Raw genomic sequence first — 18,361 nt, 5'->3', positions numbered from 1 at the left:
AATCCATATAACGGATGTCCCACGACGATCACTTACTCTGCTACATCTGGAAGATGTGACGAGCAGCAACATCTGTTATGTTATAGCTCACTCACAGAATAGAGTGTGAATATGGCTGCTGCGACAAGAGGTGTATCAATAAGGTTATCACATTTCTCAGTCAATGTACTGCGGTAACCTTACTGACGTCACCGCTCACAGCGTGAGAACCACCAGTAAGTTTTCATGTTGCGAGCGGTGATGTCCGTAAGGTAACAGCAGTTAATTGGCTGAGAAATGTGATAACCTTATTGATATATGCACTAACCACCATCGCAGTAACACTGCACTGGGAAACAGAGTTTCAACGGTCTTTCATTTGGTGTTGGCACTGTGTGGCGGCCATTATTGCTGTGATTTTGTGCTTGTGGGGTTGTGCGGTCTGGAGTCATGGGGACTCAGTCTCGCAACATGGGTGCTGTGAGGCACCAGGCCGCCCGCCATGCTGGTGCATTGTCGCTGCAGTGGTGGTTAGTGCACACCAACACTCCTCTAAGACACCAAAAGTTAGGACCCACTGAGAGGTTCACCGTGACGTGGCAGTGGGCTTTATACAGTCTGATCACAATGTTAATCTAAGAACTTCATTGTTACGTGTTACGGAACCACTCAGCACCCAGAATATGTTGTGCAGTTATATGTATGTATAATCGGTTCCATGGTAAATGCATGTCCCTAATGCATCAGACCACAGGCTGCGCCCCTGGGCAGAGGGCACACAATATTCCCCTTTTAGTACCCCTCTCCCCTCCTGTGCCTTCCCACGATATCCTGCCAATGAAGGATCCTCAAGTAACTCCATTTTAAATTCATCTGGGGTGGCCCAAGAAATGTGTCTGGCTATGGGGATACGTGTAGGGCTGGGATGTCTTACCTGGGCTTCCTCTGAGTGTGATTCCGCCTCCGCTGCTCAAGCTGGTCTCCGGGTGGTCACAGGATATGTCTCAGCCAGAGGCGCAACCGAGAAGGCAGACAACATGGGCCCCAAGTCATTTCCCAGCAATACGTCTGCAGGCAAATCCTCCATCAAGCTGACCTCAACAAGGCCATTCCCGACTCCCCAGTTCAGGTGAATCCTGGCAGTGGGTAGTCGATGTATAGCTCCCCCTGCTACACGGACTGCCACTGTCCGGTCCGTCTTCTCTTGGTCCCAGAAGAGATGAGGCTTCACAAGGGTCAAAGTTGCCCTGGAATCTCTTAGTCCCTGCATACGTTTCCCATTGACCCACACGACCTATCGATGCTGTTGTCGATTATCTGCCCGGGCTGCATGCACGGGGTCTACTTCATGCAGCACTTCCTCCATCTCTTCCACCCCTTAGTTAGTCGTAGCCCCCAATGCCGGGACAGCTTCGCCTTGGTAGCAGTGTACAGCAGCCCAGCTGAAGGTAGCTGTTCCCGCCTTTGGCCACTGGGTATGCAGAGTCCGGTTGGGACATTGTCTTTGCAGGTGGCCCAGCTGACGGCAGGTGTGGCATCGCGCCCCAGGGGGGCTGTGGTAGGCCGGGTTTCTAGCTGGTCCCCCAACAATCTTCGGTGGTTTGGGGCCCTCCAGGTCCATGGGCGGACCCCTAGTGACCATCTTTGATCCGGACAACTGAGGCCTCCTGTCATCATGATGTTCATCGGCCAGATGAGCGGCTTCCTCAAGAGTCGTTGGCCGCCTGTCCCGAAGCCATTCCTGTGTCTCGGGGGTTAGTCCATTAAAGAATCGTTCTAACAAGAAGAGCTGGATGACGTCCTCCTTAGTGGTTGCTTGGCTCCCTTGCACCCACTGTAGCAGTGACCGCCGTAATTTACAGGCCCATTCAGCGTGGGTATCTGTTATGCGTTTTATAACTTTTGGCAGTATGCCTCTGGTGTCAGCGCATACCAGGCCAAGATCACTTCTTTGATCTGCTCATAGTCCATACAGTCCTCATCAGGTACCGTGCGATAGGCGTCCACTGCCCGGCCTGTCAGCTTGCTGGCCAGAATCTGAACCCGTTCCTCTGGCTTCACTTGATGAAGGGCACACTGCCGCTCAAAGTCCTGCAGAAAACCATCAATGTCTTCCTCTGCCTCCCCCAACTGTCGGAAGGCATTGTACTGGATCTTTTTGTGGTTTACTGTTGAAGGTACCTGGTCGAAGGCCAAAGCTCCCCCTGCTCGCTGACTCTCCTCTCTGCCATCTCCATCTTGGCCAGCTCCACTTTGGTCCGCCCTGCCATCTCCATCTTGGCTAGCTCTATCCTTTTCCGATCGGCCATCTTTTCCTTCAGATCAGTACGCACATTAGCCATCACCTCTCGTATGATCTCTACTGCAGGGTTTGGGCCATAGAACGCCAGTCTGTTCTTTACCTCCCTCTGGAATTCAGTCTCCTCCACGTTCACATTGGGGGGGGTCGCTGCACTGTCGTGTTCCATGATGGCTGCTATCAAATCCGCTTTTGTTTTGTTGCTGGCGATCAACCCTCGGACTTCCACCAGATCTTTTAATGTAGTCCTCTAACTTCTGGTAGTTGTTTTCCATTCATTCCTTTCCTCCTGTAGAAGGGGTATCATATGCCGCTGTCTGCCACCAGTGTAACGGGGTCTACCAAGCTGGGGTAACTCTTTCAGTACCACCCCGTGTTTCAGGAGGTCCACTCTGCTTTGGCTGGAGTCTGAATGAAGGACGCTGGCTGGAATGGCTTGGTTACATGGGCGCATATAAAAGATCACCGTTTCTCCACGTATTTCCAGTCTGACAACACTTTACTCACAGGACACAGAATATATCACACAGATACAGAGGGCAGGCCAATAGAAAAGCGGCAGGCCAGACATACATTACAATAGCCGCAGGTGGCCGTATCCTGTCGATATTTACTGTGGGAATTACAAAGGTGGGGGGGGGGGACAAAAGGGGAATATCGTGTCCCCTCTGCCCAGGGGCGCAGCCTGTGGGCTGATGCATCTACCATGGAACCTATTATACATACAACTGCACAACATATTCTGGGTGCTGAGTGGTTCCGTAACATTCATGTTCAGTTACTCATATTTTTGCCTAGCGGCATTCGATCAAGCTCTTTTTTCAGCATAAAGCTGATGTTAAAAATGCATTTGCTGAGGAAAAAAAAACACATTCTCATAACACTCATGACATACCAATGCTAGTTGAGAGAAGAAAAAAAAAACTCGTGACACTCGTCAACCTTTTGGGCTGAGAATCTCAGCGAGTTTATATACGCAGATGTGAGCAAACCCTAAAGCTCAGTTCCAAAGATCTGACCGAAAGCATATTTAATAATCCAAAATCTTTAGACACTACAAAAACCATGACACAAATTTTTTTTTTAGCCCAAACCATACAGGTCATCTGATAATAAACTGTGCTACAAAACAAAACTCACCTCACCGGTTTGTTATCAGTTACAAATGTCGTTGTTGCAGCGAGAGGACTTCGCAAATCTTTCCTAATGTAGATTTTTTCTGTGGATGCTGCACAGTTTGATGATTTTTCTCTAGCAGCTTCTATAGGTTTTCTTTCACACTGCACAGCTGCAAATCAGTAAACATTAATTGAGGGGTTTAATAGAACTACCGGAGGGGTCATTTTGACCCTTTTGCTATTTCTTTTTCCTATAAATTTCTAAAATTTTAACAAATAAGTTTTGAGTTTTTGTGACTTTTATTTATTCATGGTAGTGTATCAGGGGCCCAGATTTTACAATTCATACCTATAAGTACTGAAGGGGTCAATTTAACCCCATACATAAAAGTAGTAGTAGGCAAGTCTCCTAATAACAAATACATATGAGACTACTCTGATGAAGAATGGTGACATCACTCTTAGGCTGTGTGCACACGTTGTGTATTTTTTGCGGTTTTCCCAATAAAAACGCTATAAAACCGCCAAAAAAAGCATACAATAAGCATCCCATCATTTAGAATGAATTCCGCATGTTTTGTGCACATGATGCGTTTTTTCCGCGAAAAAAACGCATTGGGGTAATAACCGCAGCATGTTCATTAATTTTGCGTTTGTTTTTTTTTTGCGGATTTCCCACTACAAAATGCATTGGGAAGTGTCCGGAAAAAAACGCAGCAAAACTGCAGCAAAAACCGCAACAAAAATGCATGCGGTTTTCTTGCGGATTTCTTGCAGAAAATGTCCGGTTTTTTTCAGGAATTTTCTGCGAGAAATCCTGAACGTGTGCACATAGCCTTACAGTTTACCAAGGTAAGCCAAATAAGGCCATGTTCACACAGTGCGTTTTTTACTGCGGAACCGCAGCGTTTTTGCCGCTGCGGTTCCGCAGCTGTTTTCCATGCAGGGTACAGTACAATGTACCCTATGGAAAACAGGAACCACTGTGCACATGATCCTGAATTTAAAAAAAAAAGCCGCGCTGAATAGCTGCGGGAAAAAAGAAGTACCATGTCACTTCTTTTTTCTGAGCCGCAGCGGTTCTGCACCCATAGACCTCCATTGTGAGGTCAAACCCGCAGTAAAACCCGCAGATCAAAAATAGATCTGCGGGTTTTATTGCGGTTCGTGGTGCAGAACCGCTGCAGCAGGAAGTGCGGGGAAGCGGGCGGAAGTGCGTGGGTGGAGTGTGGCTGCCCCGATCCCCCCCCCCCCGTGCTCCGATGCCCCCCCCCCCGTGCTCCGATGCCACCCACGTGCCCTAATCTCCCCCCCTTATACTTACCCGGCCTCCCGGTGTCCGTCCGGCTGTCTTCTCCCTGGGCGCTGCCATCTTGCAAAATGGCGGGCGCATGCGCAGTGCGCCCGCCGAATCTGTCGGCCGGCAGATTCGCTCCAAAGTGCATTTTGATCACTGGGATATAACCTATCTCAGTGATCAAAATAAAAAAATAGTAAATGACACCCCCCCCCCCCCCCCCCTTTGTCACCCCCATTGGTAGGGACAATAAAAAAATTAAGAATTTTATTTTTTTTTTTCACTAAGGTTAGAATAGGGTTAGGGTTAGGGGTAGGGTTAGGGGTAGGGTTTTTTCAGCCATTTTAGCCCTAAAAAGCTTCCTAGGAAACACACAGTCTCTGCATAGAAAACTGCATTAAAAAAAAGGATCAAAAAACGCATCAAAAAACGCATCAAAAAAGGACAAAAAAAGGACCAAAAAAAGGACCAGCGTTTTCTGCCAAGAGCTGCAGTTTTTTAAAAAACAGTCCTGAAAAAAAAAGGATGGAATTCAGGAACGTGTGAACATACCCTTAGAATGTCATTTTGCTCAGTAGTCTTCACCCAGATGTAGCAGTTGGAAACGACAAGAAAAAAACCCCGGAAACGGTACAATTTTACAATAAAATAAAGGTTGGAGCGGACACAGTAGACCAGATGGCTTGAAAGTACACCACAAAATCTGGAAGCCGCCGATGGCCTGTTCAGGTGTTTTGTACTGTACTTGATTTAGCAGCTATAAACGCAACTATACTCTATAAACAGCAACTAGGAGTAAAATTAGAAAACGGGAGATCATTCTTCAGCTTCATGCTATGACCATGTAAAAGGAAAAGGCGTGCTGTACTTGATCTTAACACTGTTCCTACTAAGTTAAAATAAATGTTCTTTAATTTGTTGGCAACAAAAAAGTTATTTTTACTCCAGAGTCAGTACTTTTGAATGGGGGTCAAAATGACCCCTAATGGTAGTTATAGGTATTATGAAACCTGCGGTAGTTCTAGTGTTAAATAAATCTTGGGAGGAATGACAAATACAAGCAAAATTCATCTTGTTTAGAATAATATTTCATATAAAATGGGATAAAATGAGAGTCATCTTTTAGTTATGTTGCTTATGTAAGCGCCATAATATTGTGCAGCTTTGTACAGAAATTGTCATTATACACACTAATCCTTGCAACACTGGAAACCACTTCTCAGAGCAGAGCAATAATCCATACACTCTATAGGCAATGGCAGTATAGCGTGGAGGGAGGAAGGTTTTATACCAATTTATGTACACAAGATTCAGCTCATTATGATCCATTTTTCTTAGACCAGGTTCACATTGCGTTAAAGCAGCCCGTTCAATGCATAGCGTTGACGGGCTGCGTTAACGCTACAGCATACACGCCATCGTGTTATGCTATATCGCTAGCACAGATGATTCATCTGTGCTAGCAGAGCAGGAGTCTCAGACACTGCAGCCCGCGTCCGAGGCTCCATCACTGAATGACGGCACAGGGCTAGCGCATGCCGATAATGGCATGCGTTGGCGATGCGCCCAATAATAGGGGTCTAACGGCCATAACGCAATGTGAACCCAGTCTTACTCCTTTACACATTAGTACTAGGCCTCCATTCACCAAGACTGGCGTTTTGCAAGTACTGTAGGTCTTGATGAACAGTGTACTGGAGTAAGAGGTGTCCCTTAACCCTCCGTCAGGGGCAACTGATCTGACAGATGCAGCTCAGTTTCATTTCTCTATTTTCAGTGGTTTGTCTGGGAAACACCATCCTCCCAGTACCTTCATAACTTTAAAGGCTGTGTGAAACCTGAGAAGCCTCTTGTGCTGCAGGAGATCAGATATCAGGGTTTTGGCTTCTCAGGCTCATTGCCCCTGAATGCGTCACACCTTTGACTATTAGAATTTGCTGTTTTTATTCATCCCAATTGTTTTTTTAGCTTGTTTTATGAATAGCTAGTGCTAAATTTGTGGATTTGTCATAGATTTTGTTAGAAACAAGATTGTGCTTCTCAGGCACATTGCGCCCTAACACATTCTCTCTCTTGCTTCTGCTTTTCTTCTGAAATGGCGAGGAGAATATTTGACTTGTCCAATGCCCTTCATGTTGAGCAAGTGCAAAATATACTGCTTGATGATGAGACAGACCCCTTACAGCTAGAAGATTTAGGGGAAGAAAGTGACATTGATTCAGAAGATGATGTGGAAGAATGTCCAGATGTGTCTGATACAGATCAAGATGGAGAGAGTGAAGAGGATGCTCAAGACATAGAAACAGATTACTTTTCTGGTTATTAAACTTTTTTTTTTTTTTACACCCGATTATATGTATTCTCATTTATTACATTCCTATTAAGGTAACTGATCACTTTTAGAGCATTGAAATTTTAAAAAAAGGAAAATATAGCCAATTTTCTAGCCTGTGCCGGACAGGTGCAATGCCTCTAAACTCGTTATGAAAAATATTGCCCCTGACGGTTCATTAATTTGGAGCACTGTGAACCACTGTAAGAAAATATACTTCCATCAACAACTGTAGTACATTTCAGTCATAATTACTCCACTTTTGTGATGTATATTGTGACAAATTTGGCAGCCATCCATCACTTGGCGAAGCATCATCAATTTTTCAAAACGTTGGCAGAGGTAGCCAAAGTTTGCAAAATGTTTAATCAACTAAAACTTGCACAGGAATTTGGTTACAGAACCAGTTTTACACCAGAAATATCCTTGAAGAATCAGGACCTTAGAATGTAATGAAAGCAGAAAAAAAGCATCTTAACTGCTAGAGGCAAAAAAAAAATAGACTGTTAGGATTATAGGAAGTAAAAAGCAACAAATTTAACCCTCCGTCACATACAATATTCGGACTAACGAGTTCACATAGAATGTGCCTGTCAGGCGCCTGCTGGAAAAATACCTATAATATCTAATGTTTGCAATTTCAGTGCTCTAAAAGTGATCAGTGACCTTCATAGGGATGTAATAAAAGAGACGAGACTACACATAATCAGTTGCAAAAAAAAAACATTTACTTAACATAAAACTAATAACTATGAAATACAAACTTTTCAAAACTCCCGCCAAATAGTCTCCAGTTCGACTCTCTCAAAAAAATGTACAAAGAAAATTTTTGAACACAAACTTAATTTTAAGGTACCTTAAGTACTATTAAAAACATATTCAATCAGAAGTAGATGCTGAGGTTTCCCCAGAAAAGTCACACTTGCAGAGCAAATAGCAAGAATTACACACCATTTTTGCATGTGTCAGGCAAATTGCTTTATGACATTTGAGACATTCATAATTTGAAAGCCTTCTGGTTCCGCTTTCCGTTTGGCAGGTGGTGCATCTCCTTCTTTTGTGAGGTGGTGCAGATGGTGACTTTTCACCATCATCTTCTGGGCGGAACCTTTTGAGCTGAACTTGAAGGCGAGAGGGGATACCGATTGTTTTCACGCTTCTCCTGCATAGCTCTCCAAGTACTAGTTCATGGGCCAATTTTTTCAGATACAATCGTCTACGGAGTGGTTCAAGCTTGTTTTCAAGATAAATTACTTGTGAATTTATACCACCCAAATTCAACATAGCAAAAAATATGACCATTGGCCAGCGTTTGATGTTTCTGCTGACGTTGAAAGTGGAGCACATCTGATCTGCTGTATCCACACCCCCTTTGGTGGCATTGTAAAATGTAATTATCTCCGGTTTTTTTTCTGCCCCAGTCCCAGGATCGATGGCAGCATCATCATGAAGTGTTGATAGAAGAAGTACGATGTTTTTGGCATGTGGTACATAGGAAACTAAAGCCTTTCCATTATGGAATGCAAACATACTGCTGTACTGTTGTCTCTCTTTCACACTTACAAACTGTGGCGGCAATTCCCTTTTGTTTTTTCTTACAGTTCCCACATATGACAGCTTCTGAATTTAATCAATCAGATCACAACTTGTAAACCAATTGTCAGCTGTAATATTGCGACCCGATCCAAATAAGGGTTCAGCCAGTCTTTTTACAACATCAATGGGTTTGTTGCTCACACAGTAAGGACCTTCTGGTTGTTTTCCTGCATAAACTTCCAGGTTGTAAGTGTAGGTCTTACTGGCATCAACAAGGGCATACATTTTTATTCCATATTTGTTTGGCTTTGATGGAATATATTGACGAAAGGCACATCTACCACGAAAACCAGGGAGCATTTCGTCAATAGTGAGATTCTCTCCAGGGTAATAACTTTGTTTACAGTTTACAACAAATCTTTGAAATATATCACGAATTGGAGAAAGTCGGTCATGTGTTTTGCGTTCGGTTCGGGTAGTTCTGTCGTCAAACCGAAGGCAACGAATTAGAATCTTGAATCTGTTTATGGACATAACAAGGCTAAATTTTTCAACTCCATCCCCATCTTTACCCCAAAGTTCCTCCAAACTTTGTCTATTTGCCCTATAAGCTCCTGCAAGGTACAGTAATCCAAAAAAAGCACGCAGTTCTATTTCATCTGTGGGCTTGATGGTTCTGTTGCAGATGTACTTGTCCTTTATAATGTCTATATATTGGTTGGTATATGTGACAATAGAGTCCAGAATGTCATCTGTAAATATACTGTTCCAGCATTCAACTGCAGTTTTTGCATTACGTGCAGTTCCTATTACTGCAGGAAGGTGAGTAATAATGTTTAAAGGTTCCCTACGTTTTTTCTGGAATGGCTTCTTGTTCCATTTAGTATTTTTATCTTTTCCAATATAATATGATCCAACTTCTTCATCCTCACCACTGTCACCATCTTGCTCTGTTTCAGAATCCAGGACACATTCTTCCACCTCATCATGAGAATCAATCTCACTTTCCTCTCCTAAATCCTCATTCAGTGTGAGGTCTCTATCATCTAACAGCATGTTTGTTACTTCCTCAACATCAAGTTGTTTGGATAAATTGTAAATTTTCCTCTCCATTTCAGCAGATAATCTGAAGCAAGAGAAGGAATATGTTAGGGAACTACTGTATATGCCTGAGCAGCACACTTTCTTTTATAAAATCTCCCTTATTTCTATGAAATATCCTCACATTTTGTGCTATACATTCATAAAACAAGCTAAATAAACTATTGTGATGAATAAAAACATAAAATACCAACCTTACTGAATGTGACGTATTCACATACAATGAGCCTGAGAGATCTGTGCAGCTATATCCTCTCCCCTGAAGCTCTGAAATCCAACTGTGATATCAGGTTTCACAGACCTTCAAGAGACAGGAGACTACCTGGAGGGAGGGGGTTTCCTCACAATCTGGTGAGGAAGGAGAAATGAAAGTAAAAGAGAAGCGCCTGTCAGATCAGTTGTATGTGACGGAGGGTTAACTGGTGAAAAAGGCATTTAAAGAGAATCGGTCAGCACAGAATAGCTGTTCAAACCTAGCACAAGCATAGCGTGGCCAATCATTTAAGTGCACTTTCCCACTTGCTTTCCCTCCATGTCTGCCATTCAATGGCTCTATGAAAACCAGGGCAGTCAATCAAAATAGGTGAGGGAGCAGATAGATAGCAAACAAGAAGGTGGGAAGGTGTACTTAAAGGTTTGGCCACACCAAGGGTACACCAAGTGCCTGCGCTTGCTTTGAACACTCATTCTGTGCTGTGCTGACAGATGCTCACTGGAGAAAGCTGTAGGAGTCACACACGTCCCTAGCTGCACAGCTATTTATATAGGGTACTGATTCAAAAGAATAGGTGACCAGTAGATCTAGAAAGTGAGCAAGACAGAATACAACTTTAGTGGCATATTGAAGATCTGTCAGAAAAGTTAGATTGCTATAAACAGATACTTACAATCCTGCTTCATCCCCAGTGCGATACACCTTCGTAGCCGGCAGTACTGACATCGGTTCCGGTAGTGTTTGTTAATCACACAATCGTTTGCTCCTCTGCATGTATAAACCAAATTTTTCCTAATACTTCTTTTGAAGAATCCTTTGCAGCCCTCACATGTTACAGCCCCATAATGACGCCCTGGGTGGGATTAGGACAGAGGTATAAACAATAGTACCAACTAAAGTAACTATTACATAGATTTGGTGCATCATTTTCAACACAAATTAGGACAGCTACAGGGGTTTTCACCTCTATTTAATGGGAGAGCAGACAAGATTTAGACACGTCACATTGTAATGAGGTATTACTCACACTGCATCGGACAACAACATTGATGAGACTTAAGGCCCCTTCACATTAAGCGACGCTGCAGCGATACCGACAACGATCCAGATCGCTGCAGCGTCGCTGTTTGGTCGCTGGAGAGCTGTCACACAGACAGCTCTCCAGCGACCAACGATCCCGAAGTCCCCGGGTAACCAGGGTAAACATCGGGTTACTAAGCGCAGGGCTGCGCTTAGTAACCCGATGTTTACCCTGGTTACCAGCGTAAAAGTAAAAAAAAAAAACACACACTACATACTTACCTACTGCTGTCTGTCCCCGGCGCTCAGCTTCTCTGCACTCCTCCTGTACTGGCTGTGAGCACAGCGGCCGGAAAGCAGAGCGGTGACGTCACCGCTGTGCTTTCCGGCTGACCGACGCGCACAGCCAGTGCAGGAGGAGTGCAGAGCACAGCGCCGGGGACAGACAGCGGTAGGTAAGTATGTAGTGTTTTTTTTTTTTTTTACTTTTACGCTGGTAACCAGGGTAAACATCGGGTTACTAAGTGCGGCCCTGCGCTTAGTTACCCGATGTTTACCCTGGTTACCAGTGAAGACATCGCTGGATCGGTGTCACACACGCCGATCCAGCGATGTCCACGGGAGATCCAGCGACGAAATAAAGTTCTGGACTTTGTTCAGCGACCAACGATCTCCCAGCAGGGGCCTGATCGTTGGTCGCTGTCACACATAACGATTTCCTTAACGATATCGTTGCTACGTCACAAAAAGCAACGATATCGTTAACGATATCGTTATGTGTGAAGGTACCTTTACAGCTTTATTTTCCCAACACAACATATTCTTTTGAAATTTAAAAAAAAAAAATACAGCAAGACAGAAGATAGTTTCTTTCTCGACTCCGCACATCTGATAGCAGCGCTGTTCCCCTCATTAACTATATTGTCTGCTGGCCAATAATATAAATTATTCAGTCTGTGACTCTACCCAATTAACTGTAAGGCTCTGTGCACATGGAAAGTATACAAGGCTTTACAGTACAAGGGAAGGGAATGAGTTTCCTGAAGTCTCATGGACACGTTGCTTTATTTTTTGCTTGGAGATTTGCAGCAAATTCAAATCTGCATAATGTCAATTCTTGCAGCTTATATCACCCGTACTAAAGGGGAAAAATAAGTAACAAAAGGATGTAAAAAAGTTGGCAAAAAATTAAATGTTTTTACGTAACTTTCTTCCTGCCAACACTATAAGATATGCAGCATAATTTTCTTCTGCAAATCCTGAACATGTGCACATAGCCTTAGTCCCTGTCCTGTGTCCCCATCATTCAGTGTAAGTACTTGATAGCATCATAATGAATTTGGGGGTGGGAGAAGACGCCATCAGGGACTGAGCATCCTCCGCCACCTCCCAATTCATTACAAGTCCCTTACAGAATCTTCTTCCTTTCAATTCATTATAAAAGGGCCTATGCACCTGCTCTCCTCCTCCCCCACTCCCCAATAAATTTTAAGTCCCTGATAGCATCACAAAAAATTGTGAGATGGAGGGACTTAGCATAGCATCCTCCTGCACCACCAAATTAATTTTACATCCATATCTAATGTTATACCCCCTCCTCCTGTTCACAAGTCCATTATAAGTCCCCCTTACTCCCATCTGGATCCCCCACATCTCTCATTGTCCGACCCCCGCATCTCATCATTGCCCTCTCCCCCAAATCCATCGTTGTCATCTCCACCCCCATTATTGCTCTCCACCACCCCCATTGTTCTCCCCATCACCTCCATCATTGCCCTCTCCAATACTCCAATCAATGTTCTCTTTCACCACTCCTATCATCATCCTCTCCGCCACATCCATCATCGTTCTCCCTAACACCCCATCAGTGTCCTCTCAACTTCCATCGTTGCCTTTTCCCCCACCACCCCATCATTGCCCTTTCTACCATCTCCACCAGTTCCATCATTAACCTCTCCAACGCCTCTATCATTGTTCTCCCCTTCCACTTCATCATTGTCCTTTCCACCACCACCATTAACCTCTCCACCGCCTCCATGATTGTTCTCTCCCTCCACCCCATCATTGCCCTCTCCACCACCACCATCATTGCCTTCACCCCCACACCCCATGATTGCCCTTTCCACCACTTCCAACATTGCCTTCTCCCCATCACCCGCATCATTGCCCTCTTTACCACCATCATTGTTCTCCCCCCTACACTCCATTATTGTTCTATCCACCACGTCCATCATTGCCTTCTCCCCCACCATCCACCTCATTGCCTTCTCCACCACTCCCATCATTAATCTCTCCACCACCTCCATTATTGCTGTCCCTCTTCAACCCCATCATTGTCATCTCCCCCACCTTCATCATTGCCTTCTCCCCATCACCCCATAATTGCCCCTTCTACCACCTCCATCATTGCCTTCTTCCCCACCACCCCATCATTGCCCTCTTCACCACTTTCATCGTTTTCCCCCTCCACCCCATCAGTGCCCTTTCCTCCACCTCCATCATTGTCCTCTCACCCACCCCCATTATTGTTCCCCCCCACCACTCACATCATTGTCATCTCAACTACCTCCATCATTGCATTCTCACCCACAACCTCCATTGCCCCTTTCCACCACCTCCATTATTGCCTTTATCCCAACCACCTCATCATTGCCCTTTCCACCATCTCCATCATTGCCTTCTCCTTTGCAGCCACACACACAAACACACACACAGCACCGCTCACCTCTCCCACCCTCGCCGTTGTCGGCAGCTTCCTCTCTCTGACACAGGAACGCGCTGAATATGGACGTCATCCAACCGGGCTACTCTGACGTCAGCACAGGACCAATCCCTGCAGCTCCGCTGTCATTTTATCCTGTAGTTAGAAGAGCTGCAGGGATCACTCCCTGCCCACATGAGGGCAATCTGGCCAGGGGCCCCCCGGAGCCGAAGAAACAGGTCAGATTGCCCTCATAAATAGGCATCTTGCAGGTCCCCCCCTCCACCTCCGGGCCCTGGTGCAGGTACACCGGCTTTACATGCAGTATGTTCACCCCTGCATTTGTATCTCATGAACCTTCAACTCCCAGTATGTCCTTAACAATAGTAAGGTGATGCAGGGAGTTGCTATTACTCGTTATCAGACTGCGGACCATACAGGAACAACAGTACTGATGGGATATAGTCAGTATCAACAAGTAAAAATTTAAATCCTTGGACCATATAGGTGTCCTCTTCTCTGAGTCCTTCCTTTTTCTTAGTCTCCATCTTATCCAGACACCATGACAACTTTTCACATCCAAATCTCGTCTGTGCAGACTTCCCTTTTCTAAAGTCAAGTCTTCTACAGCGCATCCTGATATTGTGCCATTTCAAAATAAGTGTTATGAAAATGCTCCTGAATAAAAAATATCTGTCTATATTATGACCTTAATAAGCCTCCCATTGTATATGGCCTCCACATTGTCTGCGGGCTCTGTAGTCCATCTGTTCAGAGATGGTAACTATGAAACAATATCATCAGAACAGAAAGCAGAAAACTCCCCACCTCTGCTTGCGGTCTCATCTGCTGCCTATCACCCTGCAATATATTTTAATGGTACAGAACATAGAACTCTGCTTTCTGAGTCCTTGCTATAAAATTCATCTGTTGCATTGTTCTCAATACTCACTGCTGCATATCCGTGGCAGGGGTCATTGTAGACATTATCTTGGAAAAGGTGTTATAGCATAGAGATGGAGCCAGGACTAGTATCTTTGATCATCTATCCACCACCTGTTGTGTTGGAGCAGCTGCCAAATTATCCCAAAACAGCTCCCACTATCCCTCTCTCCTAACCCTGCAGTGTAGCCTATAAATCTAGAAGCATCTTAAAGGGAACCTGTCACCCCCAAGATTAAAGATGGGGTTCCGATGGGCGTCGCGGTCCGGGGCCTCCCATCTTCTTACGATGACAACCTCTTCTTGTATTCACGCTGCGGCTCCGGCGCAGGCATACTTTGTCTGCCCTGTTGAGGGCAGAGCAAAGTACTGCACTGGGCAGGTGCCGGGAAAGGTCAGAGAGGCCTGCCCAAAGACGTCACCAGCCGGGCCTCCGACCCACCCCGGCATGTCGTGTCACGTCACGCAGCACACCCCTGACACCGCCAGACCCGGAAGACGCCGCAGCATCCCGGAGAGCGCAGGCCAGGAGCAGTCAGGACCATCATGGGGAATACCTACCTTCCGGCGCTTGCCCTCCGGAGTCGGTAATCCCCCAGACACTGCTCCATCTACCCGCTGTCGTGGAATCCACCCTGGTGCTTCCAAGAACACTGCACCGGCCGCGGTAGGGGACACCCGCTACCTTAAACCGACCGGCCAGGCCTGGGATCCTGATGAATCCTCCTGGTATCTGTAGGAACCCTGTCCTCGTCAGGAACAGGAAACCAACTGATGCATGGGAGAGGTGTCACCCTTTTGTATTGGTAGGTTTCCTGTTCCTGAAGGGCGGATCCCCTCGCTCGTTGGTGCCGTCATTGACGACAGAATAAATATTTACTTTTCTTTAACAAAAATTTTCCTTTAGACCTAATTTTTTTTTTACTTTCGCGAGGGTAACAGGAGAAAATGGACAATATATTTTGTTGTGCAATTTCTCCTGAGCATGTCGATACCCCATATGTGAGGAAATCTACTGTTTACACACGGCAGGGCTCGGAAGGGAAGGAGCGCCATTTCACATTTTGAATGTTAAATATGCTGAAATAATTAGCAGTTGCCATGTCGCGTTTATAGAGCCCCTGATGTGCCTAAACAATGGAAACCCCCACAAGTGACAATATTTTGGAAACTAGACCCCTTGGGGAACTTATCTAAATGTGTATTGAGCACTTTGAACCCACAGGTGCTTCACAGAAGTTTATAACTTAGAGCTGTGAAAAAAAAAAAAAAAATTTCCCACAAAAATCTTTATTTTGGCTACAAATTTTGTATTTTCACAAGGGCAAAAGAAGAAAATGGACCCCAAAGTTTGTTATGCAATTTCTCCTGAGTTCACAGATAACCGATATGTGGTCGAAAACTACTTTTGAGGCACAGGGCAAAGCTCAGAAGGAAAGTAGCGCCATATTACAATGGGGATTTTGCTGCACTTGTTTGAGGGCGCCATGTTACACTGACAGAGCCTCTGAGGTGCCAGAACAGCAGAAGCCCCCATAAGTGACCCCATTTTACCAATTAAATCTCTCAATGAATTCATCTATTGTGTGCAGTGATTCATTTACATTTTCACACTGGGAAATGGGTAAAAATGGCACCAGAATTTGTCCCACAATTTCTGCTGAATGTAGAAATCTACTATATAATTGTCTAAGGGTCACTTCCGTCTGTCTGTCTGTCCTTCTGTCACGGTTATTCATTCGCTGATTGGTCTCGCCAGTTGCCTGTCATGGCTGCTGCGACCAATCAGCGACGGGCACAGTCCGGAAGAAAATGGCCGCTCCTTACTCCCCGCAGTCAGTGCCTGTCACCCGCATACTCCCCTCCGGTCACCGCTAACAGGGTTAATGCCGGCGGTAACGGACCGCGTTATGCCGCGGGTAACGTTACCGCTGCTATTAACCCTGTGTGTCCCCAACTTTTTACTATTGATGCTGCCTATGCGGCATCAATAGTAAAAAAATGTAATGTTAAAAATAATAAAAAAACAAAAAACCTGCTATACTCACCCTCCGTTGTCTGCCGAGCAGCTCACGCCGGCCGCCATCTTCCGTTCCCAGCGATGCATTGCGAAATTACCCAGAAGACTTAGCGGTCTCACGAGACCGCTAAGTCATCTGGGTAATTTCGCAATGCATTTTGGGAATGGAAGTTTTTGGCAGCCATGCGCGTATCGCCGGAGCTCCGCTGGATCCCAGGGGTGAGTATATAACTTTTTTATCTTAAATATTTTTTTTTTAACAGGGATATGGTGCCCACACTGCTGTATACTACGTGGGCTGTGTTAGATACCGAGTGGCTCTGTGCTGTATACTACGTGGCTGGGCAATATACTACGTGGCTGGGCAATATACTATATGGGCTGTGCAATATACTACGTGGGCTGTGCAATATACTACGTGGGCATGCATATTCTAGAATACCCGATGCGTTAGAATCGGGCCACCATCTAGGTGTATTATAAATGATGGGATGCATATGTATGCGGTTTTTAAGCGTTTTTATCCTGAACGTGTGCACACAGCCTGAAGGTTGACGAGAGGTATGATGGGGAACCGTATTAAAATATTGAGTTGAATATTGAGGCCTAGCGGATAAAACCAGGCGGGCGGCGGTTTTACAGTATGCTCGTGATCAAAGGGCCTCATTGATATGTCTGCTTGAAACATGTAGTGCGTGAGGGTTGATGTCTTGTCTAGGCGCTGGATACAGATAGCGTATCACTCTACTTTCTCTACGTTCTCAAGGGGAGTGTCAGTATGGATTCCTGCAGGGGTGCGATTTGAGGAGATGAAGGTGTATATTGTTGCGGATGGTCAATATGTGGTGGTGAAATGTAAATTGCTGGGGTGCTGCTGTGTGTAGTGGCTATGTATATTCCACCACCCTATTCCAGTAAGAAAATTAGAGAAGTGTTGGAGCTGGTGGGGCGAGGAGACCCGATACCACTTCTAATCATTGGAGACCTCAATAATATATGTGATGACTTCCGGGATAGGAACAAAAACTTACAGAATAGGTCTCAAGGTCATACTACTACGTTTGATTCATAAGTTCAGGAAATTGGCATGATTGATCTGTGGAGGGTGCGACATGTTGGGGAGAAGGCTTATTCTTGCCACTCACCGGCCCATGATACCTGATCTAGAATAGATATGGCTCATGGAAATGAAATGTTAGATACAATGGTGGGAGACGCGAGATACCTGTCACGGGCATTTTCAGATCATAAGCCGATTGAGGTGGAGCTGCGGCCGATGGGGGTGCGGGCCGGGTGCAGGGGAGAGTGGAAAATTCACTTTTGGAATTTAATGATGGGAGTGCTGATATACCCACTATTTGGCAGACTATGAAAGCATATCTGAGGAGATTGCTGTTTAGAGATATTAGTAGATGTAAGCAGCAGGCAAACCAGGCGGAAAGAACGGCAAGTGAGAGGCTGTGAGTAGCGGAGGATGAAATGATTGCTCTGAGTACCCCTGAGGCTGGGAACCGTTAAAAGAAGCTCAAAATAAAATGGATAAAATTCTTTTGGAGAGGGCGGAGAGAAAAAGTTTCAGAGACTAGCTTTTTATCAGGAGGGGGAGGCGGTGGGTCATATGCTGTCGTGGGTGGCCTCTGCTCAGGAGTACATCATTTGTGCATTCATTGGTTTCAGCAAACGGTGCAAAGGTGCTGGAGACTTCTGAGATCTTGGAGGTCTTTACGGACTTCTATGCGGATTTGTACTCCTCGCGGGTGGATGCATAGATGATAGACACTGGGGCTTTTTTAGGGGGACTT

General features: G+C 45.3%; 1 protein-coding gene across 2 annotated transcripts in view; it reads right to left on the bottom strand.

The window, feature by feature from the left end:
- Nucleotides 1-18,361, bottom strand: part of NR2C1 (nuclear receptor subfamily 2 group C member 1) — a 101,432-nt gene that overhangs the window by 30,245 nt on the left and 52,826 nt on the right. For both annotated transcript variants that reach the window (XM_069764726.1, XM_069764728.1), the window contains exons 6-7: nucleotides 10,550-10,729; nucleotides 3,419-3,566 (exon numbers count right to left, since the gene is read on the bottom strand). In XM_069764726.1, the coding sequence (XP_069620827.1) occupies nucleotides 3,419-3,566; nucleotides 10,550-10,729 (328 nt within the window). The remainder of the gene's footprint in view (nucleotides 1-3,418; nucleotides 3,567-10,549; nucleotides 10,730-18,361) is intronic.

Source organism: Ranitomeya imitator, chromosome 4, assembly GCF_032444005.1.
Source record: "Ranitomeya imitator isolate aRanImi1 chromosome 4, aRanImi1.pri, whole genome shotgun sequence".
Lineage (NCBI taxonomy): Eukaryota > Metazoa > Chordata > Amphibia > Anura > Dendrobatidae > Ranitomeya > Ranitomeya imitator.
This window is presented reverse-complemented; position numbering and strand designations above follow the sequence as displayed.